Below are 25,918 nucleotides of genomic sequence, written 5' to 3'. Positions count from 1 at the left end.
TTTGTTTGAAGAGTGAAGACTTCACTTAGAGATGCAGCATCACAATGATGCCAAGTCCGAAAAGAATTGTCTCAAAATGACAGATAGCATTTCCGGCAATTCAGTGATGTCGCGAACCACAACGTAAAATTCGAATGGGAATGTATCCAAGTACTTGTTGATTCTCAATTGCAGATTTCCGGACTCATCTGGTACATATTCGACTTGACTCATATCCATTATAGATTCATTTGAGTTAATGCCGTCGATAATCACGAAGACTAACATAATCTTGTTTTCTCTTGCACGGCGAACCAGTCTCTGGATTGTTTCGTGGTCTTCACAGACACCATCAGATATCACGATTTCCAACTGCCATTGATCGCCGCTATTTAAAGCACGGGCACGTTCGAAGATTTTGATTGACTCGGCCACTAGCATTTTGATATCGGTCTTCGTTTCTTGAAATCCAAACCATTGAAACGATTTTGCACCGGTTTCATTACTGAACTGCTCCTCAAACTTATGAACCTCCCTAATTCTTTCACCAAACTTAACAATTGAGAGTCCACCCGCTTCGAGTTGCGTCAAAGTCTTGGAAACCAGACATAAACTTTCAAAAGCCAGCTTTACACATTTGGACTCACTCATAGATTTAGAGTCGTCTAGGGCTATCATGATTTGATATTGACGTTTGCTAGGTTTTGTTCTCCTCAGCCAAATTTTATCTTTCCTAAATTGAGAAGCTATGTAGGGAATAATTCGCTTCATGTTTAGACGTTTACCCGTCTTGTAATCTCCTTTCAATTTGGTAGCTAAAGTAGGTTCCAAAATCAAACGCAACTGTTCACTCAACCTAGCGGAAAGCTCAGCAGTTGCAAGCTCGCTTTCGTGCCACAAGGATCTTGACTCTTCAAGACTTCTCGATGGCTTCGCATTGTCGTGATCTTCTTGAGTCTCGAAGTCAGCAATCTGCATTAATTCATCCAGCTCATCATCGTTGCTATTGAGCAATGAGTTTTTATTGTAAGCAGAGGTTTGGTCGATAGTTTCTTTCATTTCTCCAATGAAAGCGCCGGCCTTTTTCTTCCCCTCCAATTCTTCATTATTGTTTTCTTTGCCTGACCGAACCTCCTCAAGCTCCTCGTCATCAGAAATGGCTTCGTCCTTAATCATATCAATATCATCATCATCATCAGGCACCTCATCGTTCTCCACATCATCCACAATTGCATTTTGTTCATCAATCGACTGAATTTGATCCTGGTTAGCCGTGCCTAGTGCTTGCGTATTTGATTCAGTATTTTCACCGTCTATGTGCTCGAACTCATCAGGTCTTTGATCAGCTGCCTGCTCCGTGCTTTCTTCACCTTCCTTTTGAGAAGCCTCATTAATATCTTGTCTTCGCTTATGATACTCTTTTAAAGAATCACCAAGCTGTTTCAAAGCTTCTTTTGCATTGTCCCGAGATGTTTCAACGTCTTTTTCACTCTCTTCTTGATTGTGATGATCATTTGCGCTATCGCCAGAACTTCCGATATCTTGCTGCTCTTCCGAATCTTTCGCATCGGAGCCCTTTCCCTTGTTACCGCTCTGTTGTTGAACGGCCGCATCATGGTCAGTATTGTCATCCTCTAAGCTGGCATCGATACCGTCCACTCCTTCAGTTTGATCCTGTCCTTCTTCGGCGTTTGCTTCCTCTTCTTTAATCTCCATTTCCATTAGGTCATCTTCATCCGAAGGACATGCCTCTTCATTATCTTGATTAACGTTTGACGAATCTTCCTCGCTTTCTTCTGCTTCATTTTCTTTGAAATCTTCATTGTCTTCCGCGCCAAGACCCTGCTCTTCTTCATCATTATATACATCATTCTCTGGCTCCACTTGCTCTTCAGTATCTCCATCTTGAATCCCTTCTTCTTCTACTTCCTCTTCATCTGATTTATTGGACTTGTTATCCAGTTCATCCACTTCACTCATTTCTTGTTCATCATCGTTCTCATTTCCTGAATCAAGGTTCATATCATCTGGTAGGTCCATGGTTTCAACATCAGGGACATCAGCAGCCAAATCTCCGGCTTCGTCATCACGAACTTCATCCTCCTGTTCGCCCACATCCTCCTCTGTTTCAGCATTTTCGTCAGAGACATCATCATTATTTTGCTCCTGATTATTCTCCTTTTCACTACCATCATCAGCAGCCTCTTCCTTTTGATCCGGATTATCGCCGTTTTCAGCACCATCTTCATTTTCTGCTGCCTGGACGTCAGTGTCATTGTTTTCATTTTCCAGGGTTTTATCGGTTTCTTTTTCCTTGACATCTTCATCTGGTTTTGAGTCCCACATCTTATCGTCGATGGCATTGGGGTCATCATCATCTATATTGTCAATCTCCTCATCCATATCCTCTTCATCCTCTTCATTTTCATCACTTGCACTTTCCTCTTGGTCAGATGCGTTGCCCAATTGACCGGCAATATCACCTTCCATTTCAATAGCATCATCTTCGCCAGAATCCTCTTCTTCTTCATTCTGTTGCTCATTAGGTTTCTGAGCATCCTCCGTCAAATCCTCATCCTGTTCAATATCCTTTGAGTTACTCTGAGCTCCTTCTCCATCTCCAAGACCAGTACCCTCATGTAAGTTTTTGTCATCAACTTCTTCAGATGGTGGTGCAGGAGAGCAGAAGCCATCTTTAGCAAGATTATGCAATATCAGCGATAAGATGTAAGAGCCATGAGCCAAACTCTCGTAAAACATTTTGGACTTGATCAAGATAGCATGCATTGCCGCTAGATATTGACGTATCACGGGCAACGTAAATGTGATTAAGGACCTGACCAAAGTAGAAGTTCTTGCCATGAAACTGTTTTGTATTAAAAACGAGATAGCAGCTTCTATGTGTCTCAGAACAGTTGTAGACCTTAAAAATTTAATACTATTCATCAAGTCTTTAGAAATGATGGACAGCCACTTATCATCTTGCTCCGTTATTGACTCAAAGTCATCAACCATAAGGTGTTGAAAGGAGAGTAATATGCTAGTGAAAACTTTCCTGAAGATATTTTCGAAATTTTCCAAAGCAGGTTCATCACAATTTTTTTCAGAGACGGCAGCTTGATTATGTATCCATGTCAAAATGATATCATAAACAAAAAGTGCTGATTTTTCTTTTCTCTTTCGAAGTTGATCGACCAAATTATGTAGGAAGCGCTCAAAATCAAGACATGTTGTCTTTAAAGCCGGATTCCAAATTGAATTGTCAGTGATTAATCTGGAAAATTCATTGATTTGAACTTTAACGTGCTCCAAGAAGAAAATTTCTTCGGTTTTTTGTTTTTCGTCGCATATAATGTCAATAATGGAAATAGCATAGTCTAATAGAGCCGGTAACCATTTACAGCAGTTCTCTACATAGCCGCTACTTGCGTGCAATGATGGATATTGGATATCTCCCTCAAACTGAGTGATATTTTCCAACTCAATCCTGAACTCATTAACTTTTAAATAGTTACTGGCTAGCTTTTGCATTGGATCTCTTGTGGTGATCAACGAGAAAACCAGATTCTCCATGATAGCCATTCCTCTTTCAACACTGTTAAGAGGAACATCCTCCGAAGGCGAGAGAGCTGCATTTCTAAGTCGAGGAAGAATATCTATTACTCTCAGAAAGTAAGCATCACAACCCATTAGGGGTGTGTTATTGAATGATGCCATATGTGAAAGGATTGAAGTGGAGCTGAGTTGCACTTTGTGAATATCTTGGCGGAAGTTGGTCTTCAGACCCATTCTCTTCAACTCTTTCAACGAATCGTTCAGAACTTTACTCTTTTGCATTTTTAAAGAAGCTAAATTCTTGTCTTTCTTCTTGAAAATTTTTGGTGTCAACCTTGACAGCTCTTCGGCTTGCTCTGAGAGGCCCCTGGCAAAATCAGCGAAATTAGGGCTTTCTCTTTCTGATAGCTTTCTAACAGTGCTCTTCATTTTGCTTTCTACTGTGTCGATATTTTTTAGCGTCTCTGGCCATGAAGACCAATTTGGAATTTCAGGAACGGTCAGTTTAGCGGATGATAGATCCAATTCATAAAACTCAGGTGCCCTTTGGAACAAGGTCAACACTCTCACCTTCTCGCTTGAACTTATACCGTTTTCGATAATAGATGATACATTTTCAGATAATAAATAACGATATTTTCGCACATGCTTGTACAAGCTACCATGAGAGCGTCGAGAACTCTGCTTTAGAGCATCCACATTTACGTCCTTCCAGCTGGCAAGTAAGATGACCTCCGAAATGTTTTTTTCTATAACGTTTCTGCCCTCTGCTATGTAGCGGTCAATCGATGGTTTAAACTGGTCATAATATGAAATTATATTCTGAACGGCCTTCAATACTTCTTTATTTGACCATTTTGAAAATGATAGATGCTCTGAGAAGGCTCTCAAGATATCTAAACGAACACCAAACTCACCGAAACTACATTTTCCTAGAAATATGTTCAGTGAGGACAGAAGAGGGGTATTTTGTACACCAATTGGTGGGGCACCACCATCCGTTGAGTTGGAAACTATTATTGTTTCAAAGAGATGGTACCACCATTGGCCCACTTTTGAAATTTGATTTTCGTCCTCTGTCTTCAAAAGGCTATTCCACGTTTTTAACTCTAGCTTCCTCCAACAAATAATTAGGTCCGTGACATTCTTAATGTGAACCTTCAGCGATACTTGAGAAGAGGCGTATTTTTCCCAGTCTGCCATAAAAGTGTAAATTTGTTCGATCTTTTGTAATTGCTTTGCTATTGGTGTCATAGCTGAATATTGCAAAAATTCTTGACATATTCTAAAAAGTTCATTCAAAGTTGCATGCTCAGGCCATTGTGAAAGAAGATCCGCCACAAAGTGGCATAATGCTTCGACCACACGAACAGCCTGCCTTGATTCCTGGATTGAACAGCCTTTGTAGAAATCGATTTCCTCAGAGTCAACAGGCCCTTCAAAAGCTTCGATTTCTCTAGCTAGTATACTAACGGCTGCCGATAAATACTTCGCATCCAATATGTCAGATTTGAAAACGTTTTTATGTTCAACAAGCAACTTCAGTACTTCGGAACCTTCATTCAACATCTGGCTGATACTACTCTCCCGGTTTTCTGTAAACACTTCCATATATGCTTTAGCGACCATGTAATTGACTTGATCAATATCCTCGTCAGTCTTTTGAAATTCAGTATTCTCCAGAGTCAAAACATTCTCATAATCAGGAAACATATAAGCGAAATCAGCCTCATAGTCGTCATCAACATCTTTGTATTTGAATGATTTGCTCTCTTCCTGCTGTTTACTCTGCACTTGGAGCCGTCTCAAAGAATACCTGTAATACAAAGTTTGTAGAGTATCATTGAAAACCGGAAGCATCTTTTCAGGCTTTTTCTGGAACTTGAAAAGCTTCAAAAAGAAAACTAATATTTTCTCAATAGAAAAGTTATCTACCGTACTGTTCCTGAAAATTTTATTCATATCTTTGAACACCTCTAATAATTGTGTTTCATTGACAATGAGAAGTGGATTAACAGGCCACAGTGATGATGATGCCATCGTTGCCATCTCTTTGGACCTCTTGAACATGATCAGATCAAATCCTAGCTTCATGCTATAAATATAGCCCGCAAAAATGTCATTCAAATCTGCGTAATACTGGAATCCATCTGAGATCCGCTCCAAGAAGTGCGTTGAGTTTCGTTGGAACATCGATATCCGATTTTTGCTTGTCTCAGTCCAGTTTTCCAGAGAGTTCACCATGTCTTTCAAGTGATCAGGACTTGCAGTGGAGTTGACGAAAGCAGTCCACTCATCGAGCAAACTGTCGATGGAAGAAGCTGGTCTATAAACTTTCGGTTTGGAAGGCGCCCGTGGCTGAGAGGTAGAATGCAGTAATTTTTCAGCATATATCGGAGTATCTCCACTTCTTACCGTTCTAAGAACGGCGAAGCTATCTTTTAAATCTTCTGAAAACTGTTTGTGTTTTAAAAAGCAGTCATAGGTAACATAATCATGAATAGCAGGATCATACGGTGAATCTGGCGCATACAGAACGACCAAACCAACTCCAAACAGAATATATCCTCGTCCGACTGCATCTTCAGAAGTACTATTATTGCAAAATGTTAAGGCAGGTAAAAGATACTCATTGAAGACGGAGTAAAAGCTATCTGTGGCCTCTTTGACAACTATGTCTCCAATATCTGTGTTTATCAAAGTACCAATTTCTGATTTCACATGAATTTGAATGACATTTAATATCCAGTCTCGCAATTTTCTAGCAAGTAACTCAACTTGATTGTTCAGAACTTTCGCCGGAAATTTCAGTGTGGACTCGAGTAGTAATTTTGCATCAGTAATTGTTTGATGAATATGACTGCCCGGAAAAGTATGCAACCTTTTTGCTTTGAGAATAACGCATTCGATAAAGGATGGCGAAACGAGACTTCCCGTGAAGCATTCCACATCGTTTTCCCGCTTGGTCCAAAGAAGATCAAAAATAGGCGGATAACAATAACGCTGATTTTGTAGTTTCAAAATATGTTTCGTTGAGATTGTGCACATTGGACTGAGATCTGTGACCGCTTGGAGGCATTCTTCGTTTCCATTAAACCAGAATCTCATTAGGCTGTCAAATTCTTCGACAAAAAAGTGCTTTCTTTTGACTAAAAACTTATCCGATATGGTCTTCAAATTTTCCACGCCTACCTCTAGTCTCGATATAAGTTTTCTAAAGTCGTTTACATTATTATTCAAAATGTCGCAGAAGAGTGTCACGATAAATTCTCTCAGCACTTTTACTTCATCGTAAGATTCCGAAAATTGAAGCAACACAATGTTATCAAATTTTTTGGAAAGCGATGATAACTCTGCCCAAAACAGCCAATTTTCGGGGTTTGATGGATATTCGACCCTATACGTGTTCCAAAGTAAACTTATCGATCTTCCTCTTACCAAAGTTACAGCAGAGTCGAATGCAAAATGAGAATCTGAAAAAGACTGGATTTGGAGACCTTTTTCCGACGCCGAATTATACCAATCCTCAAAGAGATCTTTATAGGCCCGGAGTCTAGCCTCATCTTTAGATGATGATGTTTCTAGAGCAGCCTCCCAAATGACAAGGAGTTCGGTAAACAACTCGTATTTGTTCGATTCATTAAAAAGATCGGAAACAGTTATACTGTGCAATAAATTCTTGAGCATTCCTTCGAGAAATGGAAAGATCGGTATCTTAGGTGGCTGTTTGATGTTCCGACCCATTTTAACAGCTGCCGAGAGTTCTATGTAAGTTAGCTCATTGATCTTTCCTCCCAGCGCTCTTTTTTCAATAGTTTCCAACTTCAGCATGCCCTGTGAAATCATTCTCATGCAACTGAATAGGTAAATAGATTCAGCCGAAGACATAAACGAAGCTGTTTGGTTCATGCTAGCAATAATATAAGGATTGAGCACGGGAATCAGAAAAGACTCGTTTCGATCCAGAATTGTGTTCCCTGGTACTTGTAGCTCCTCGCGCATGATTGAAGGGGCTAAGGATGACATCCTCTCAGGAATGTTGAATTTCATCAAAAATGCATACAAAGCATGGACCATTGATTCAATTTGGGAAGTATCGCTACGTAAACTTGTTGACCAACTTACTACTTCTTCCAGTTTTTTAAGTGTAAAGGAACCTAATAGAGTTTCGGGGACTGGTATTTTAGGACTTAAAGCTATAATGTCGTAGATATCGCCAAAAGCTTTGAACGAAGAGAAGTTTGCCGGCAAATAACGTCTTAACGGAAACTTTATTCCTCTTTTTGTTAGATGCAATGACTCCATTTCTTTCTCCATATCGGGTAGCTTGTTTAGGTTCAATTTGATATCAGGGTGATATCCTAAACATAAAGAATCAAATTTGGAAGCTCTATCTTTCAAATCCTCAACATAAACCTCAATAGCTCTATTTCTCATGGCTCTTGAGAGTTCACCGTATTTTGGATTGACAGTAAGGAATAATCTAAAATCTCTGTGAGGCCGCAAGACTCGAGGTTGCCCGTCTTCTTGATTGCACTCATTCATTACCAAGGATCCATCAGTTTCCAACAGCGAGTTTAATCTGTCTAGCACGGAGGCAGGAGAGAGATTGGCATTGTCCAAGATCAGCCAATGGCCTTCTTCCAACGCCTTCACTAAAATACCATCAAACCATTCGAATTTCACGGTAACATCTTGATCTATAATCTCGTTGAGAGTTTTTAGTCTTTCGGTTATATCGTTCAAAGCCATACTACTCTCAAAATGCTTCAGGAAACTTTCAAACTTCTCTATAAAGTCATAAAAGTTTTCTCTGCCTACCGTGGTATTAGATATGTAATTGAGTAGGTCTAAACCACTTATAATAGCATTCTCATTCGGGGTGTCAAATCCAATATTAGCAAGCAGAGTCTTTCTCAAGTATAAGCGCAGATCATGGGTAATGTAGGAAATTTTTCTCACTATGTCAACTTGCTCATACCCTCCCAAAATGTCCATCGTATCTACTTCACTATTCATTGAGAACATGCTTACCTTAGCACCAACTATCGAAGCAAGAAATCTAATAATCTCTGTCTTTCCGGAGTTACTTGGACCCACGAGTAGGAGAGGCCAATTATTATTGATGCATCTCAAAGCAGTCTCATATATTGGAATGTTGCATTCCAAAAGAAACAAGTTTGTGCCGGTAGGATAGCTATACAATGGGTTTCTCCCAATAAGTTCTCCGTTGACTTGAATGTAATCCTTTTCTATCTTGAAAAGTGAATCACGGTCACCACACTTACCGAAAATTTCTTCTATTATTCCAGCGGCATGACGTCTGTCTGTCTCAGACCGGAATCTCTGTTTCACGATTGAATCGAGGAAGTCTGATGCTTTACAGGATCCCAATTCGGAATTTCTACTCAGCAGCTTTACCCATCTCAAAGTATCTCTTAAATTGAATTCCCAAGGAGATCCCATACTACCCCATACTCTTCTTTTGCAAACTTGATCGTCCAGACTCGACATTAGCTGTATTATTTTACTACTCACATGTTGGTCAACATTGGGGAAAGATTTAGTGACAATGAGTTGCAAATCTGCTGCCGAGAGCATACTTACATATACGACACTAAATCTGTTCACGAACGATTTTGGCAATCCCTTTCTTCCTCCTCCTTGATATTGAGGGTTTTGGGCTGCAAAAACAACAAAATTTGGGTGTCGAACGAAAGTTTTGTCGAGTTCCGGAATATAAGTTTCCCCTCGGTGATCTAGACAGGCGTTTAAACCTTCCAGAACTGATTGGCTTGCAAGGTTCATTTCGTCAAGCAGGACCCACTCACCTCTTTGCATAGCCCTTAAAAATGGCGCATCCCGCCAGACAAACTCTCCAGTCTTCTCACCGGGGACATCTGAGCCAAAAAGGTCAATTAGATCAGTTTGTTCAGATAGATTGATACGCGTTAGTTTGTGGCCAGTAGCTTCTGCTAAAGCAGTAACTAGACTCGTTTTCCCCACACCGGGACTACCTTCTAGTAGAATTGGTTTGTTTAATTGTAGTGCTCTTGCAACTCGCATCAAATTCATAGACGTTGTAGGTGTACTCCAATTGAACGCTGGCTGTATAACAGTTTGACATGCCTTGGGAACTTTGAACAATCCTACTTCTACAAACTCTAGTGAAACATTTACCTGTGAAATACTTTTGATGTGAACATCAAGCTCACATTTAGCTAGCTTTGATAGCTCATCAATGCACTCCTTTCTAAGGCTACTCAAGTTTGTTTCGTTCTCTGCTAAATACGCAGTGTTATTTGTCCCTAGGGCATCTATGAAAACCATGGATGCACCGTGGAATAACAATGCATTGGCATCGTTGACGTTGGGAAAAGCGCTATTCATAAACTCCACCCACGCTAAAATGTCACGTAATGAGATTACACCATTGGTAGTAGAGCCGCCTCCAAACTTCCTTGCGTACCACTCCGAAAACGCAACGATGGCTCCGGAAAATGGCTGAAGCGGTTTAATTAATCTGTAAGAAACTATCATATGAACATCATTGAAGTTTTCCATAGATGGCACCCAAATTTCCGTGAATCTATTTCTTAAGGCTGGAGATAGTTCCTTTTTACCATAATCTCCACCAGGATTCATGGTCGCAAAGAATTGAAAGCCATCAGTGGCTGTGACAAAGTTCTCCGTGGATCCTTTCTCTGCCAAAAGTAAGCTTCTTTCAGGTTCTAGGACACTGTTTAGCCTTTCAAGCACCGAGTCATCAGCTAAGGATATTTCGTCAAATAGGAAAAAGTCACCCTCTTTCAATGCCTTGACAAGTGGACCATCTGTCCACTCAAAAAGAATATTTAAATTTTCCCTCAGTTCTTTGATGGTGCTCACCCGGGATTCCTCAGAATGAGCTGCAGCGGTTGCATCATATTCCTTAAGAAGTTCATCGATAGATTTCCTCTGGGAATCTTGAACATCAAGTTTTAATGCATCGCACAAGTTAGTGAAAAGTTCTTTCTGCAATTGAGATCTATTACGAACTGGCCTTTGTGCACCAAGTATATCACCAGTCTCCGTATTTTGATGCGCATTTAAGGTTATCAGCTGCTTTTTCAAAGAGGAGGCGAGTAACTGGCAAATTGTCGTTTTACCGCAGCCGGTCTCACCAACTAAAAGAACAGGTTCGTTATTCTTTAGGCACGAGGATACGAGAGCCAGCAACCGCTTCATAGTCTTGGTCCATACGACAGAACTTTCTGAGCTCATTAAAGTCTCATCTTCTAGCTCCTCGTAGTATTTTTCCATGTCCAAAGTGACTCGCATAACTCTCTCTAAGACGCTTTTCACTACATCTCTCTCTTGAGAAGTTCGACATCTTTCCGCTAATAGCATGTACCCATTTGCCGCTAACTCTTCATAGCCTACAGCATCTCTAAAAGCCCACCGGAAGAGATCACGAAGCGTGGCAAAGCTATTTTTTTGCTCGAACAGCCTTGTTGCAGACCTTTCTATTGAGAGTTGACGGTAGGATTCTACAATCTTTTTAGCATAAGAGGGGGCAATACGACACCTTTCGCGAAGAATTATTTCGAGCTCATCTTGTGGAATGTCGTCGAAATGCAACTCCAGAAAACGATTTCTAAATGCCCGTGAAAGCATTTTACGCCCCCCGTATATTCCAGGAGGATTTTGAGTTGCGAATAGCATGAAATCATGGTGGGGATGAACTACTTCTTGAGTTTCTGGTATAAAAAGCTCTCTATTGTCGTCCAACAATCTATTCAGCGCTTCTAAAACATCGGTAGGGGCGAGATTCAACTCGTCTAGTACTATCCAGTGTCCCTTTCTCAAGGCTTCAACAAGAACACCCTCCTTAAAAAAAAGTTTCCCAGTGTCATCAGCAACATATGTTCCCAGATACTCCTGTAAATCAGTATGCTCGTGATTGTTAATACGAACAAACTCATGTCCCGTCAAGTCTGCCAAGTATTTAATCATACTAGTCTTACCAGCGGAAGTTGGTCCTTGAATCAACACCGGAAATCTTCGGCTCGAAGCCGCCCTTACCAAGTTCAATACATTTCTTTCGACAAACGGAGTTATAATATAGTGAGGTTGTTCTTTTACCTCATTATCTCCTTTTCTCATCCAATAATGTTTGAATTGAACAAAATCAGGTCCTGGGCATGGTGGAGCTTGAGATATCACCGAATTAACGTTTTTCAATCTTGCTATTGTGAATTTTCGAATAATTGGCTCCAGAATAGACTCTGAATCTTTTGATAGAAGGTTGAGAAAACTCATGCAAAACCCGTCATAAAGTGACCTCCTCAAGCCGTAAATATGCACTATGTCGCAAACATATAGAAGGGTCCGCGTTAAAGTACGAATACTGAAGTGGGGCTTCTGATTAGAGCCATCAACTATCAGATTGCTTTCCGCAAGCTTTTTCGCTTCCAAGTACAATTCAGCAATGTCATTACCTATCCATTCATCGCCTGCTGTGTACTTTCTCATGTATTTATCAATAATCATTAGGAGATCAGATATATCCCTATCTGGAGAATGAACATATATTTCAGTGAAGCGCGATCTTATACCTGAAGGTAAATCTTTTTTACCTACATCGGTGGCTGGATTCATACAAGCAAATATCCTGAAGTCGGGATGCGCTTTCACAGGGTTCGCATCTCCTTTCTCTGAAAGTAAGATACTTCTGGCATTTACCTCGTTCAACAAGTCCGAAATACTTTCCAATGTATCACCTGACGCCAAATTTATCTCATCTAATAAAAGCCACTCTCCATTTCTTACAGCCTTTACTAGTGAACCTTCCACAAAGTTGAAAACAAATGACGTATCTATAGAATCTGACTGGGCTTCAAATTTCTCGGTCATATCCTTGAATTCTATCCATTTATCCAATAATGCCTTCTGTTCGTGACTATCAAGCTTCCTTCTTTTTTTCTTGCTCTCCTTCCGTTCTGAGTCATTGGAGGAGTTAATAGGTTTGAGGATATTTTCTGCCATTTTATAAGCTTCCTTCCATAATTTCAAAACGTTCCTCCACTGACCTCTATTGAAGCATCTGTGTAGCATTTTGTAAAATCGCTCGTTTTTCTTCAAAGAAAAGGTAGAAATGAATAAGGATTCAAACGTTTCTTGAATAGGAAGAGCAATCGTTTTAGAGTTTACTGGTTTATAGCCGCCCAGAAGATCACCAGTTTCCGTTTGTTGAGAGACATTGATGACTGTTAATGGTCTATTGAGAATTTTACCGAGCTGCTGTACTACCGTCGTCTTACCAGTACCAGTCTCACCCACTAGCAAGATTGGCTCGCTCATTTCAATTGCGACAGATATTTGCTCCATTAATCTCAATGAATGATTTGTTGCAGCAAACGATGTTGTATTTACTGATCTTTTCTGCAGAGCAACCGTTGCCTTCTCTAATTTAACCCTACCAATCTCAATAGTTTTGTCATTATTAATAAATTTTGGGACATGTTTTGTCAGATAAAGTTCAATTCTTGATTTTGAAATCTCTAGTGTTTCACCAATACAGCCTACCAGAGGTTCGAGAGCTTTTGATTCACTTATAGCGCCACTGAAACAATCTGCAGTTTCTGAAAATATGTCATCATAAAGATGAGACTCAATCAGCTGATCCGGCTTCAAAATTTGGTTTTTGGTAAATAAGGCCTGGAGCCTTGCGCAAAGTTTGATGAGATCTCTTGTAGAAATAATTCTTGAATGTGCACCTCTGTTTAGGGATGTGAAACCTGAGTCCATGTAAATGGCTTTCACAGATTTATAACAGCGTATCAGTTGTGAAACTAAATTTTTCAATATGAAGTACTTTTTGTTTAAAATCTCGAATAAATCCATCTCGTTGGGTTCCTCCAGTTCTGTAATCCTCCACATCCTCATTCCCAAAATGTTTAGAGAATTACCATAGTCTTTTTTCTTCCTCTGAGCCCTTTCTTCTAATCTTACCGTCGAGATTAGTTGGAATCCATTAGCGGCTTTCACTATTTCACCACGAGACGGTATACTTAATTCACGCTTTTCTAACAGCGTCAAAAGTATGGATAACACTTCTGTTGGAGCCTTATCTACATCTTCTATTAGCACCCATCTACCTTCTCTAACGGCTGTAGTCAGAACACCAGACCTCCATTCAAACGTTCCTGGTTTTTCACCTGATGTGTAGGTACCGATTAGGAGCTTGGCATCAGTTTGCTCACCCAAATGTATTTTTACAACAGAATCCTGACATTCCATATATTTGCTTAACTCATTGATTAAAAAGGTTTTACCAGAGCCGGCGCTTCCAACCAACATCATGGGCTTGCACGCCTGGAGACCAAGAGCCAAATCACGAAGGGCGGCGACGCATTCGTTTGTTGGAACAACTTCTAAAGGCGATTTTATTTTACTTGCCTGTTTCTGCACTTTTGGTACGAGTATTCCACAGATTGAAACGATATTTTTGCTTAAACTTTGTGGTTCTACAACGAAGCTGTCGCGATCTGAGCAAGTGGTCAAACCTTCAGGTACCTCCGGTAATGCTGTAAAGCTTGAAGTCAATTTAGATTCATTTAGTTCCAGATATTTATAGTTAACTTCATTTTCAAGCTCGTAAATACCCACAATATACTCAGGCGAACTTATGTAGTTCTCTATCATGCCATATAATGAAGCCTCCCCCGAATCCAAATATAGTGAAAGAATTTTGACGGCGATAAATCTAGGCACTTCAGAGGGAACTTTTTGTACGATATTGTACAGTGCGTCGGGTTTTATGAACCTAGTGAAAGTGTCTTTATCATGAAATAATACTCTATAATATGCGAGCAAGATCATTCTCAATTGCTCTGTATCTTGAGTTGCGGTGTTTTGAATGATAGACAGCAAATATTCATTCTCTCGGTCGAGCAATTCTTCAACTAGTGGCAATATTACAGGATAAACCGCCAGGTACCTGGCCACAGCATCGAAAACAAGCACTATCTTTTGCTTGTCGTCGGAAGATTCTATCCAACGTGAGACAACCTCTAAGATAATTGGCTTGTAAACAAAAAGGTATTTGAAAGAATATCTATCGTTCAATGCGGCATCGCATAAGTTACGCAAATTTTCCTCAATACTCGCACTTTCGGTGAACTCATATAAATGATCATCAGCCTTTGTGGGGAATGTCCTCTTGAAGACATCATTTCTGTCCCGCACGGCTTGACCATCAATTAAAACATTATCAACCGACATATCAATACTCGTCGATATGTATGTGCTTGATTTCCTAACCTGATGTGTCCAAGAGAAATAGAAGATATTCTGCTGATCGAAGACTTTTTCAATATTTATCTCATCGCAGCTCATCGCATTTCATCCAAAATTTTCATCGTCTGTGGTGAGAAACAAAATGAACTATAGAAAGAAGATGGAATTTATGAGGAATACTAAAGCAGTAGACATCGGGTGATATCTTTGAACAGACTGTAAATGCTGTGAATTGCTAGCAGCATTGATATGTCTCATCCTTTACGTCCAATAGATCTGGTAAGACAACCAGCCCCGTTTCAGGATCGGTACAAGATACTGCAGAAACTTTTAGCGCACTTGCAAAAGGTGAAGCCCAATGCTGCGGAAAAGCTCAACAAGCTTGCTGTAGGGCTAGAAGCACGAGTAGCTAAATCTAGTAGCTCTCCACAGAGCTATCGGTTCAACATGAGCATTTTGATGCGGGATCTAACTAAATATAAAGGGGATCTGTCGCAGATACGGGTAGGACAAAAACCAATAGTTGCGAGGGACAAAACGAGGCCATCGAACATAACCAAGCTTAATGCAATGGAGAAGCTGAAGGCAGTTATCATTGATACGGAAGTTTTAAAGAAAAATGGTTATATAATAGGAAAAGAAACGACTGAGGATCCAGCTGACTTAATCTATACTACTTGCATTCGATGTAATACCAAGTTTGAAAAAGCAAAGATAATGGAAAATGCATTCTGCCGATACCATATCTCTAAGAAACAGTTCGACAAGGTTTCCAAAACATACCAGTATCCTTGTTGCGGGGAAACTACGGTCTCGACCTCGTTTCTGCGTTTAGGTTGTCAAACTCAGAACCACCACGTCTTCAGGTCAGAGACATACGAGGAATTATCTACTATATCGAAATTCATTTCAACTGATAATTACTCAGGTGAAGAAAATGTTTTGGCTTTGGACTGTGAGATGGCATTCACTTCATTAGGTTACGAAATGATCAGGCTCACAATCGTTGATTTTTTCACATCAAAGACGCTTTTTGATGAAATTATTCGCCCTATCGGTGAAGTTATTGACCTTAACTCTCAATTCAGTGGTGTTCACGAGATATGTGAGTCTAATTCTATGAGCTATCATGAGGCAATGAGAAAAGTAGTTTCGGAAAAGCTGATCAACAAAAATACCATTTTGATAGGACACGGTCTAGAAAACGATCTCAATGTTATGAGAATAGTGCATAAAAAAATCATAGATACCGCAATCTTGTATTCAAAAGGAAGATATAAGTCATCTTTAAAGAATTTCGCTTTCGAATTCTTAAGTAGAGAGATTCAGAACGGCGAGCATGACAGTTCTGAAGATGCAATAGCCACAATGGATGTTGTTAAAGTACGGCTCGGCATCCCGGTTGAGCAAACTGGGTGGGATTAAGAGGCCGTAATCATTTCTCATTCTTTTCGTTCAAATTATTCTCTAAATTAATTAATTTTGACTCCAGCACTTTTTGGTGCTTAAGGACTTGCAACAATAAGCTTTTCAAATCTGCCAATTCTGTCTCGATTAATGTATCCTTTTCGGCATCAGGGACCTTGAATTTGACTGTTTTCTTCCGTTGCTGCTGGCTTTTTGTGACCCTGCCCTCTTGAGATAGCGACTTTGTTTCATTGTTTTGTGTATGTGTGGATGTCTCATTTTTTGGCGATTTGTATTCTTGGTCTTGCAGCTTACTGAGTAAGTTCTTCCCCTTCACCTCTTTTGAGCTACCCGGGACCGTGGATAGTCTCTGTGGTGAAAGCAGGCCATTGCTAAACCTGGACCTCAACTTGCTCAAGGATCCATCCCCTCCTATTTTTTTGTCGGAACTGAAAAGCAACTTCGTTGGTGAAGTTGTGAATATTAAGCTTGTTGCGTGCTTGTCTTCTTCTTCTGATCGATTGCTGTTTGGCGGCAGTGAGCGATCTCGAAAATCTGTCGTACTCTGATCTTTCAAGCAGGTCGGCGATGCCAGCCTTTTTGGCGTTAGCTGACGTGCAGGACCTTTGCGCACAGGTGATAACCTTCCTGGTGGCTTCGAAAGATCGCTAATGTGAACTTTAGACGAAGAATCACCTAATCGCTTTACTGCCGTGCTATTTGTACAAAAAACTTGATTTTTGGACGTTACCGATAAATCAGATCCAGTCATCGCATTAACCTTGACATTCAAGTCCGTAGTATCAGATTCCCCCACCATTGGTCTATTTGATATGAGCCAAAATTCATTTTAAGCCAACTGTTTATACTCTATTTTTCAAGAATTAATAGTTTTCTTTTCACGCGACATCCTTATGAAAACAAAACATTAATATTGATGAGTTTATCTATTTAAAGGTCATTAATTAAAGAGAGATTCATCAGTGACTAATTCATAGATTTGATTGCTGCTGTAGCCTTTGGAGTAAAAAATTGGCACGTTGCTCCTCTGCAACTCGTCCACCTGAAATACTTTGGTCGGCAGATCATTCAATGTCAAAAAATCGAGGCTAATAAAATGGTTAAGAAAAAAATCAAAGGTTTTCTTCAAAGAATGGATATGTGCATGATAAAGACGCAGAACATCGTTTTCATTGACATATCTCGACTCATTTGCACCATCTTTTTTCAGTAAATAATTGATGTCTGATGCATGCTCCTGCAGGGAAGTGCAATGGTAGCTGATTGCCGGTGTTCTGTCTATGAAATGGGTGTAAGGTAGGATAGAAGTTAACTTGAAGACATGAAAATAGTAACTTCTTGAGGAATCATCATTTGGATTTCTAACACTGAGGGAATCATTTGTAGGAAAGATTTTTTGTATGATAATATCATTAAAAGTCTGTTTACAATCGTGGCATTGACAGTTTAAATTTATCCTGAATGAAGAAGTGTCAACTGGGTTAAGAGAGAAGATAGGAATTTGTAGTGAATCGAACTTGATGTCAATATATTTTATCGTTTTGGATGCTTTTGATCTCGCAAGGATTTCAATTGTTCGCGTGCTGATTGGAATATCGAACATATAATCAACCTTAAGCCTTTCCAATAAATTAAACTTCTGAAAGCATGTACACAAGAATGATTCATTGGCAACCAGTGACAACATGGTTAAACTTTTAATATTCGAAAACTCCCAAAATTGTGGCAGATTCCAAGTGTCGTATAAGTTTGCCGTAGATTCATTTGTATGGTACCAAGATAAAATCTCAAGCTCCTCTAATGCGTCAGTATCAAATATGGAATAATAAGGCTGTTCAAAAAAAGATCCTGCGAATGTATCGGGTCTTAGATTAAGGCAAAGAGATTTTATTTTCAAAGGCTTATTCAAGTGTGGGAAGAAAGTACAACCATTGACATGAAGCGTCAGCTCATTGATGTTTTCCCAGTTGTATTTAGAAAGCAGGACTTCCATTCTTCCGTAATAAATACTATCAGCGCGGCCTGCTGGTATCTTAAATGGAGGAACAACATCAAGTGAACGCAGCTGAGAAGCCTTGGGCAACAATAGCCTCGAGATCTGTTCCTCTAAAATGTTTGAAAAGTATTGCAAGCTTGTACCATATGTCATTAAAAGCTTTATCAATTTGAACAGTATTGCAGTATCTAAATGCCATGAGCAATGAACGCGTTTCACGAGTGGACATAAAATGAACGCTGACTCCTGCAGGGATCTCACTAATATTTTAAGCTTTCGCTTACCTCTAGTACTGTTTATAGAGGTCTCATACCTTGATTGAAAGCATAGGACTGACCAGAAATTGGTTCCTAAGTTGGCGTCCAGGTCACTTGGGAAATAGGGTTTCTCGTTAAGAAAAAGGTTTTCGTAGAGAGAAGATATAATTCTCATTCTTACATCTCTGCAGCAATATGTTAAGGACACCTTATCATCCTGGGAAATGTGCTTGGCTATTCGTGGAAAAAGTTCTGGTGGTATTTTATCTATCATTGTCGGCTTCAGCTTTTTTAATTGTTTACGTAAGATATCAAAACAGGAGTCTTGTTCTTCCAAGAAAATAGTTTTCCCCTTCTATATCAGGTTTGATTTTAAGCAAGTGTGAGAACAATGGCTTATCCAACCGGAGCTGCATCTGGATGCTTTTCGAGAATTCATTATAGAATATAGAAACTAAAATGTAGAATGAATTGCCCAGGTATTGAAGTAGATGTTAATGCCAGAGTATGAAACAAAGACAGGCCGAGATGGCATTTCTCCAATGACACTATAAGAGAGATGAAGTTAAAAGGAGCCAAATGAAGCTTAACATGAATGACAGTCGGTTCTAGAAAATCATCCGCTGATAAATTATCGCGAGATGTTTGCCATTCAGAATCCGACTGAGGAGTCCAGGGCAAGAAATAAGAAAAAACAGACGTGCCAGAGATTCTGGGACTAGAGAAACAGCGTTAAGACAGCACGAACTATGAACTGCTAAGGGTGAAAATACTCAATTCATTATCCTGGTTGTGGCTCAATAAGTGCAGATTGTCAGGAATAAATACTGGCGTTGTTTCCAGATACTCAATCTCATTTCATTTGTTGTTTTTTTTTTCATTTTATCGAATAGGATATCAAGGCTTGACAGATCTGCAACTGAACTCAGTAATCCCACTATGATCTGTGTACGCAGAGTTGATAATTCGAAAAATATTTGGAAAGAATGTTTTCTTTGAAGTTGTGGATAGTAACTTGGTTTGACATTGATGATAATGCTATGATATTCAATTATAGAGATATATAATTCCTTGGTTTTCTATATCATGAATTGAGATAAGACTAATTGAACTTGGATTAACATCTGGAAAATACGTCAGTATTTATACCTAATACTTCGCACCTATTGAACCATAAGAGAGGACGACGAGTGAAGAATTTTCATCGTCATCACACCATTTCTAGTCCCATAGAATTCACAGTACAACTGTTATTTCATGTTCCATGCCATAGACTCCTTCGTAGTCAGACTCCTGAGTTGTAAACGTCTCGCGATAGATTATCATCCGATATCTTTCCAGTATCGATTGACATACTGTTAGAGCTTCATCTGACTTCGTTTATTATTTAGAAAGAATGTTTTCTTCGGCGTTGTCGATAGTAACTTGGTTTGACATTGATGATGATACTATGATATTCAATTATAGAGATATGTAATTCCTTGGTTTTCTATATCATGAATTGAGATAAGACTAATTGAACTTGGATTAATATCTGGAAAATACGTCAGTATTTATACCTAGCATTTCGCACCTATTGAACCATAAGAGAGGACGACGAGTGAAGAATTTTCATCGTCATCACACCATTTCTAGTCCCATAGAATCCACAGTACAACTGTTATTTCATGTTCCATGCCATAGACTCCTTCGTAGTCAGACTCCTGAGTTGTAAACGTCTCGTGATAGATTATCATCCGATATCTTTCCATTATCGATTGACATTCTGTTAGGGTTTCATCTGACTTCGTTTATTTTGTTTTACAGACCAATTGTCTCTTTCTGATTCTTATAAGTCATCTCTTTAATATATCTTACAATCTCGATTTATATTTCAACATTTATTTTGTTTTACAGACCAATTGTCTTATTTCTGATGCTTATAAGTCATCTCTTTAATATATCTAACAATATCGATTTATCTTTCAACTATTTAAAAAGAATGTTTTCTTCGGCGTTGTCGATAGTAACTTGGTTTGACATTGATGATGATACTATGATATTCAATTATAGAGATATATAATTCCTTGGTTTTCTATATCATGAATTGAGATAAGACTAATTGAACTTGGATTAACATCTGGAAAATACGTCAGTATTTATACCTAATACTTCGCACCTATTGAACCATAAGAGAGGACGACGAGTGAAGAATTTTCATCGTCATCACACCATTTCTAGTCCCATAGAATTCACAGTACAACTGTTATTTCATGTTCCATGCCATAGACTCCTTCGTAGTCAGACTCCTGAGTTGTAAACGTCTCGTGATAGATTATCATCCGATATCTTTCCATTATCGATTGACATTCTGTTAGGGTTTCATCTGACTTCGTTTATTTTGTTTTACAGACCAATTGTCTCTTTCTGATTCTTATAAGTCATCTCTTTAATATATCTTACAATCTCGATTTATATTTCAACATCAACACTATATTTCACCACATCCCCTCTCCGAACAGACTAGAAAAGGTGCCAATTAGCTTAAACACCTGTGAGGTTCTACAATTGTAGATATCCTGCAAAGTTCACAGAGTCCTCTTGGTAAACTTGTCATCGCCGAAGCAGCGGGTACCCTATATATCTTAATTTTTTTCTGTATCTACTTGTCTATGGAGTAACCCTCCGTAGACATTTGGTCAATTTGAAACAATACAGAGATGATCAGCAGTTCCCCTGCATAAGGATGAACCGTTTTACAAAGAGATTTATTAAGTTTTTTTTTGAAAGATGAGTAGTAAGAAAGGATAACTTAATCAAAATGGCGCGGTACTGGCTGCTTCAGACCAAGTGATCAGTTATAATGCTAATATTTGAAATTGTATTTAATAGTTCTTCTCCCCCTTACCTCAGTTCTTCCTGGGTTCGAAGCGCGACATGTGAGAAATACACAAACTTCTTAAAAACCTAAGAAAGTACCTAATGCTATATAATGATGACAAAGATGACCGCAACGGTAGGTTTACAGAAAGTCCATCAATTTTGCGTACTCCTTCGTGCCAGAAAAAGCGCGCGCTTTCAATGCTATCATCATGACTTGGCCGTTGTTTGCACCAAGCCTCCACAATGATTTTGATAGATGCAATTTTTTACCTGAACAGTATGATATATTTGGAATGTTAGTAAAATCGATGACCTGTTCCTTACCAGATCCATCAGAAACTATGGAACCGAGGTTTGGACAGTTCGCTCCATTCACGGTCAGATCGCAAATTGATATACAAGCCGGTAAGACGAGATATGATATACGCTTTTGGGAGTCATCTGATGGTGGAAGAGTGATTTTCAGCTTTGCTAAACTAATGCTTAATTGTTGTAATGCTGGGCTAAAAACTGATTCGAATTGATGAGCGGTTTGATTCATGAGTGCAACGTGAATAGTCTTGTTCTTTTTATTCAGTATTAAGGTTACCTCCATTGAATTAATTTGGAACGCTAAATCGCGTGCAAATTCATCCAGATAAGGTCTCTTGTAAGTACAAATCCTCCAAATATGTTCTTTTCTACTAGAATCTTTGGGTTCGATTTTTATTTTCTTCAGTGAAGGTTCTGAATTCGAATTTGTATCTGAATCGTTGGCACCTCCACAATCATTTTCTTCTATGCGGCACACCGTACTTTCACGGGAATTTTCGTTAGTGGACGACACAGTAGAACATTTTGCTTGTCTATCGACTGGAAAAGCTAGTTTTTTTCTATTGATGTCATGCAATGACAAAGAAATGTCCTCGCGGTTCGTCAAAGGATTGTAAGTAATGTGACAGTTAATCAGCCTTTGTTCTAAATTCAAAAATCGATAGTATCTGCACTCTTTGATCAAGGATTCACGTTTTTTATCATCCATATGAAGTTCTGCACCTCCCAATAGTTGTAAAATATCCGAGAAAAATGGAGCAGATCTTGAAATGTATGGTGCTGACTGTGGCGGTGGTCGTATCAGTTTTTTTGTCAAGAACAGATTTTCGGTATCTGCATACATTGCTCCGGATGTCATGGAAAAATAATTTGGTGAATCCCCATTTCTGCTGAACAAGCTCTTGGCTATCTTGAAAGTTTTACCACTGATATTTGCAAAGTAATACTCGTATTCCTTAAGCATACATCTCAAACGAGGCAAGTTGTAGTACATGGCATCCGAATACAGCATGGTAAACTGCACCTCATCCTTAATATCAACAAAGTAGCCTTGCAAATGTCGATAAATAAGTTCAAAAATGTCAGCAGATCTATCGATGAACAACACCTTGTTACTGGTTGAGCTTCCCAGCGTCGCAGATGGAGACTTGCTGCCACCATAGTCATTTTCGTACTGTGAATTTTCCTCGTTGCGCTGACGCTGCTGGTGTTTCAGGCTGAAACACTCCGTGAAATAACTGGGTCCATCAGAGCTCAACGAAGCACCGCTTATTTCAAACAATTTGCTTCCTATCTGGATCTTGTACATCGTCTCGTGCGGTAGCAGCAAAGGGATTGTCGGATCAAACGGTTTCTCCATCTTTACTCTCTCTGTTCTGGCTTATCTTAGTTGTCAATCACCGAGTCCAACGCAATAAACCTTCACTAAAGTTCTTGCTCAAATATAACTAAAACCTTACTACGTCAAACTTCAAACTTGTCATACAAGTCTTACGAAGCCTATATAAGAAGAAACGAAATAAAGAAATGATAGGAAATCGTACCAGATGTCGATTGTCTTCACTATGGATTGATGAGCTAATGCCTGTATGATACGCTTGCGTCCCCATAAGTAACAGGAGAATGATTCAATCGCATTTGTCATACTTATCATTACTAATGTCAACTTATCAAGATAAATGCATTCACGAATTCTCGAACCCCCGTCCTACCCCGACCGAAAAAAAATTATTCAAGAAACCCAAAAAAAGGCTGCATGTCTTTCCGGGTTCTATATCAGGTAACCGAAGGTGTTACCTCACCGAGTACCACCACACAACCAGGTCTCGGTATATCAGTTTACATCTACTGCAGGCGTGTGTGTAATACATGAGAACATCATAAACTCTAAACCGATAATCGTCTTTTATGCATCTTAATTATATCATAGTTGTCATAATTTTTTTCTCTTCTCTCTCTTCCCTCTCTTCTTCTTCTTTCAGGTGCATTATGCATCTGCAAGTGAAAAAAATGATAACATGGCACGTTGAGCAACTGCACCTGAGTTCGAGCCCTTGTGATTGCGTTTCTGCCGGCCTAGCTAACATGCACTTGACGTCATTTTGACCTATGGGAGCCAAAAGCTTATTCGGCAACCTCTATTTGCAGTACACAGTTACCACAGTCCTTTGCACAATAGTGCATAACGAGCTTTCCTAAACAAGAAGGTCGATAAAGGGCGTTGAGTGAAAGAAGGATGCAGAACGATGAGGAACGTAGAAGAATAGCAACCAGTTGAGTATCCCTGCTCGGCTCCCAACAAAATTTAGCTCATTGCGCAAATGCCGATCAGAATAACAAATAGGGGGGGCCACTTGTTAATTGTATATAAGAGATGGATGCCTGCTCTGTGGTTAGGCTATAGGATATTGATGAGTTGGGATTCTGCGCTGAACTAATAGCACAACACAATATCCGAAATTATGTCCAACCTAGTCAACAAAGAATTACCAACTGGTAGCTACAAGTTCCAATACATTCCAATCGACCAAGAGAACTCTGAGGCCTGCAAACTTCCACAAACCGTTGAATGGTCCAAGTTTATTGCTGAAAACAAGACTGTCATCTTGACCGGTGCACCAGCTGCTTTTTCACCAACATGTTCAGTGAACCACATCCCAGCCTACATCTCGTACTTGAACGAATTGGTCTCCGACAAGAAGGTTGACCAAGTGGTTGTCATTACTGTCGACAATCCATTTGCCAACCAGGCATGGGCAAGAAGCTTGGGCGTCAAGGACACCACCCACATCAAATTTGCCAGCGACGCTGGTGGACATTTCGTGAAATCGCTTGGTCTGGACCTACCTATCGGCGATGATGTCTACTGGAGTGGTAGATGGGCTGCTGTTGTCAAGGATGGTAAGGTCACATATGCTGGTAAGGAAGAAAACCCAGCTACTGACGTTACTGTTTCTTCAGTCGAAAGTGTTTTGGCCCACTTGTAAGTGTCTATAAGTTCAAAATAGCGGTAAATATTACTAAATATTCAAAAATCAAGTTCAAGTTCGACATTGCCAGAGCCGAGGACGGAAGTGAGGGCTTTGCCGCGCCGAAACGCTGAATAGTTCGCTTCCTCCCGCTCAAAGTCTGGTGATGATGGGAACAGAGCCAAAACAGCGGAAACTTCCCACACGACCAAGCGTCCAGAACAAGTCTCCCGCAAGAGGCAAAATATGTATAATTATGAAAAATTCCATTAACGAACTACAAACACCCAAAATTATTATAAAAATTACAAATAAATTAGAAGCATTGCCTAATTTAAAAACTTTTATTATAGTTTTTGATTTTTTTCTATTAGTTTTTTATTCTCTATTATTACTAAATGAAACAATTCTCAAAAAATAAATCTAGCCTCATTCCCGCCACTGTCAGGACACACCAAAGTACACCTCTTGTAGCTTAAGAGTGTGCAGAATGCCGTATTCACAACCTTGGTAGGAAAACTATTGATTAAATCATTTCTTTAAAACCCCAATAAAAATAAAAATTTCAAATGACCTTTGCTTGCTATACTATAAAAATACCTAAAGTGACTTTAAGCTTATAGTAACAAAGCAGCGGCACCGGCAACCAAAGCACCAGCAGCTGGTAGAGCCTTCATAGCAGCACCAGTGTAGGTAGAGGAAACGGAAGCAGTGGTGGTACCGTTACCTTGGCTTGTGTAGGTGGTTGGGTGAACTGGAGCAACTGTGGTGTTAGCAGCAGTGGTCAATGGACACCAGGTGGTGTAAAGGGTGACAACGTTGTTAACGGTGACAGTAGCAGTGGAAACCAAAGCTGGGGAAACAGTTTCGTGACATGCGTTGCTTTCACAAGAAGTGATGGTGACCAAAGTGGTTTGGTCAGAGGTAGCAGTAGCAGTGGTAACGTTTTGCGCAGAGGCAACAGCGGCAATAGCAGCAACAGAAGCGACGGTAGAGAATTGCATTTTTAAAATTGAGTTATTGGTTAATTAAAAGCGAATGACAGAAGATAATTGAGCTCTTGATCTTATATGAAAAAACCAGAGAAAGAGTAATCCTGAACATACCATTTTGTATCAGAGCCAATTCTTCAAACTTTATATACATTTTTTTTTCTTCTCGCTGGTTGTGAATCTGGTGCGCCAGCCCGCTCCAGTTCACAAAAGTGGATAACGAACCCAGTAACTAATTCACGAGAAACGCTTCTTTTCTTTCCTGATACCATGTTCGCACAGAAACTG

The 25,918-nt window shown here is 39.6% G+C and overlaps 7 protein-coding genes across 7 annotated transcripts; 2 read left to right on the top strand and 5 right to left on the bottom strand.

Moving 5' to 3' along the window:
• Positions 1 to 39: 39 nt before the first annotated feature.
• REA1 (AAA family ATPase midasin) lies at positions 40 to 14,799 on the bottom strand (the record flags this gene model as incomplete). Its single annotated transcript, XM_037290358.1, has 1 exon — positions 40 to 14,799. One exon carries the CDS (start codon positions 14,797 to 14,799, stop codon positions 40 to 42), a length of 14,760 nt encoding a protein of 4,919 aa, XP_037146253.1.
• A 264-nt stretch (positions 14,800 to 15,063) lies between these two features.
• On the top strand, positions 15,064 to 16,239 carry REX3 (RNA exonuclease; the record flags this gene model as incomplete). Its single annotated transcript, XM_037290357.1, has 1 exon — positions 15,064 to 16,239. One exon carries the CDS (start codon positions 15,064 to 15,066, stop codon positions 16,237 to 16,239), a length of 1,176 nt encoding a protein of 391 aa, XP_037146252.1.
• A 10-nt stretch (positions 16,240 to 16,249) lies between these two features.
• Positions 16,250 to 17,041, bottom strand: FIN1 (Fin1p; the record flags this gene model as incomplete). The annotated part of the gene is made up of 1 exon (XM_037290356.1): positions 16,250 to 17,041. One exon carries the CDS (start codon positions 17,039 to 17,041, stop codon positions 16,250 to 16,252), a length of 792 nt encoding a protein of 263 aa, XP_037146251.1.
• A 141-nt stretch (positions 17,042 to 17,182) lies between these two features.
• On the bottom strand, positions 17,183 to 18,769 carry HG535_0G04080 (uncharacterized protein; the record flags this gene model as incomplete). The annotated part of the gene is made up of 1 exon (XM_037290355.1): positions 17,183 to 18,769. The coding sequence occupies one exon, from the start codon at positions 18,767 to 18,769 to the stop codon at positions 17,183 to 17,185; it is 1,587 nt and encodes a 528-aa protein (XP_037146250.1).
• A 2,727-nt stretch (positions 18,770 to 21,496) lies between these two features.
• HG535_0G04070 (uncharacterized protein) lies at positions 21,497 to 23,029 on the bottom strand (the record flags this gene model as incomplete). Its single annotated transcript, XM_037290354.1, has 1 exon — positions 21,497 to 23,029. The coding sequence occupies one exon, from the start codon at positions 23,027 to 23,029 to the stop codon at positions 21,497 to 21,499; it is 1,533 nt and encodes a 510-aa protein (XP_037146249.1).
• Positions 23,030 to 24,131: 1,102 nt separating this feature from the next.
• AHP1 (thioredoxin peroxidase AHP1) lies at positions 24,132 to 24,656 on the top strand (the record flags this gene model as incomplete). Its single annotated transcript, XM_037290353.1, has 1 exon — positions 24,132 to 24,656. The coding sequence occupies one exon, from the start codon at positions 24,132 to 24,134 to the stop codon at positions 24,654 to 24,656; it is 525 nt and encodes a 174-aa protein (XP_037146248.1).
• Positions 24,657 to 25,255: 599 nt separating this feature from the next.
• CCW12 (Ccw12p) lies at positions 25,256 to 25,642 on the bottom strand (the record flags this gene model as incomplete). The annotated part of the gene is made up of 1 exon (XM_037290352.1): positions 25,256 to 25,642. The coding sequence occupies one exon, from the start codon at positions 25,640 to 25,642 to the stop codon at positions 25,256 to 25,258; it is 387 nt and encodes a 128-aa protein (XP_037146247.1).
• Between the last annotated feature and the right edge of the window lie 276 nt (positions 25,643 to 25,918).

This window comes from Zygotorulaspora mrakii, chromosome 7, assembly GCF_013402915.1.
Source record: "Zygotorulaspora mrakii chromosome 7, complete sequence".
NCBI classification, from domain to species: Eukaryota; Fungi; Ascomycota; class Saccharomycetes; order Saccharomycetales; family Saccharomycetaceae; genus Zygotorulaspora; species Zygotorulaspora mrakii.
This window is presented reverse-complemented; position numbering and strand designations above follow the sequence as displayed.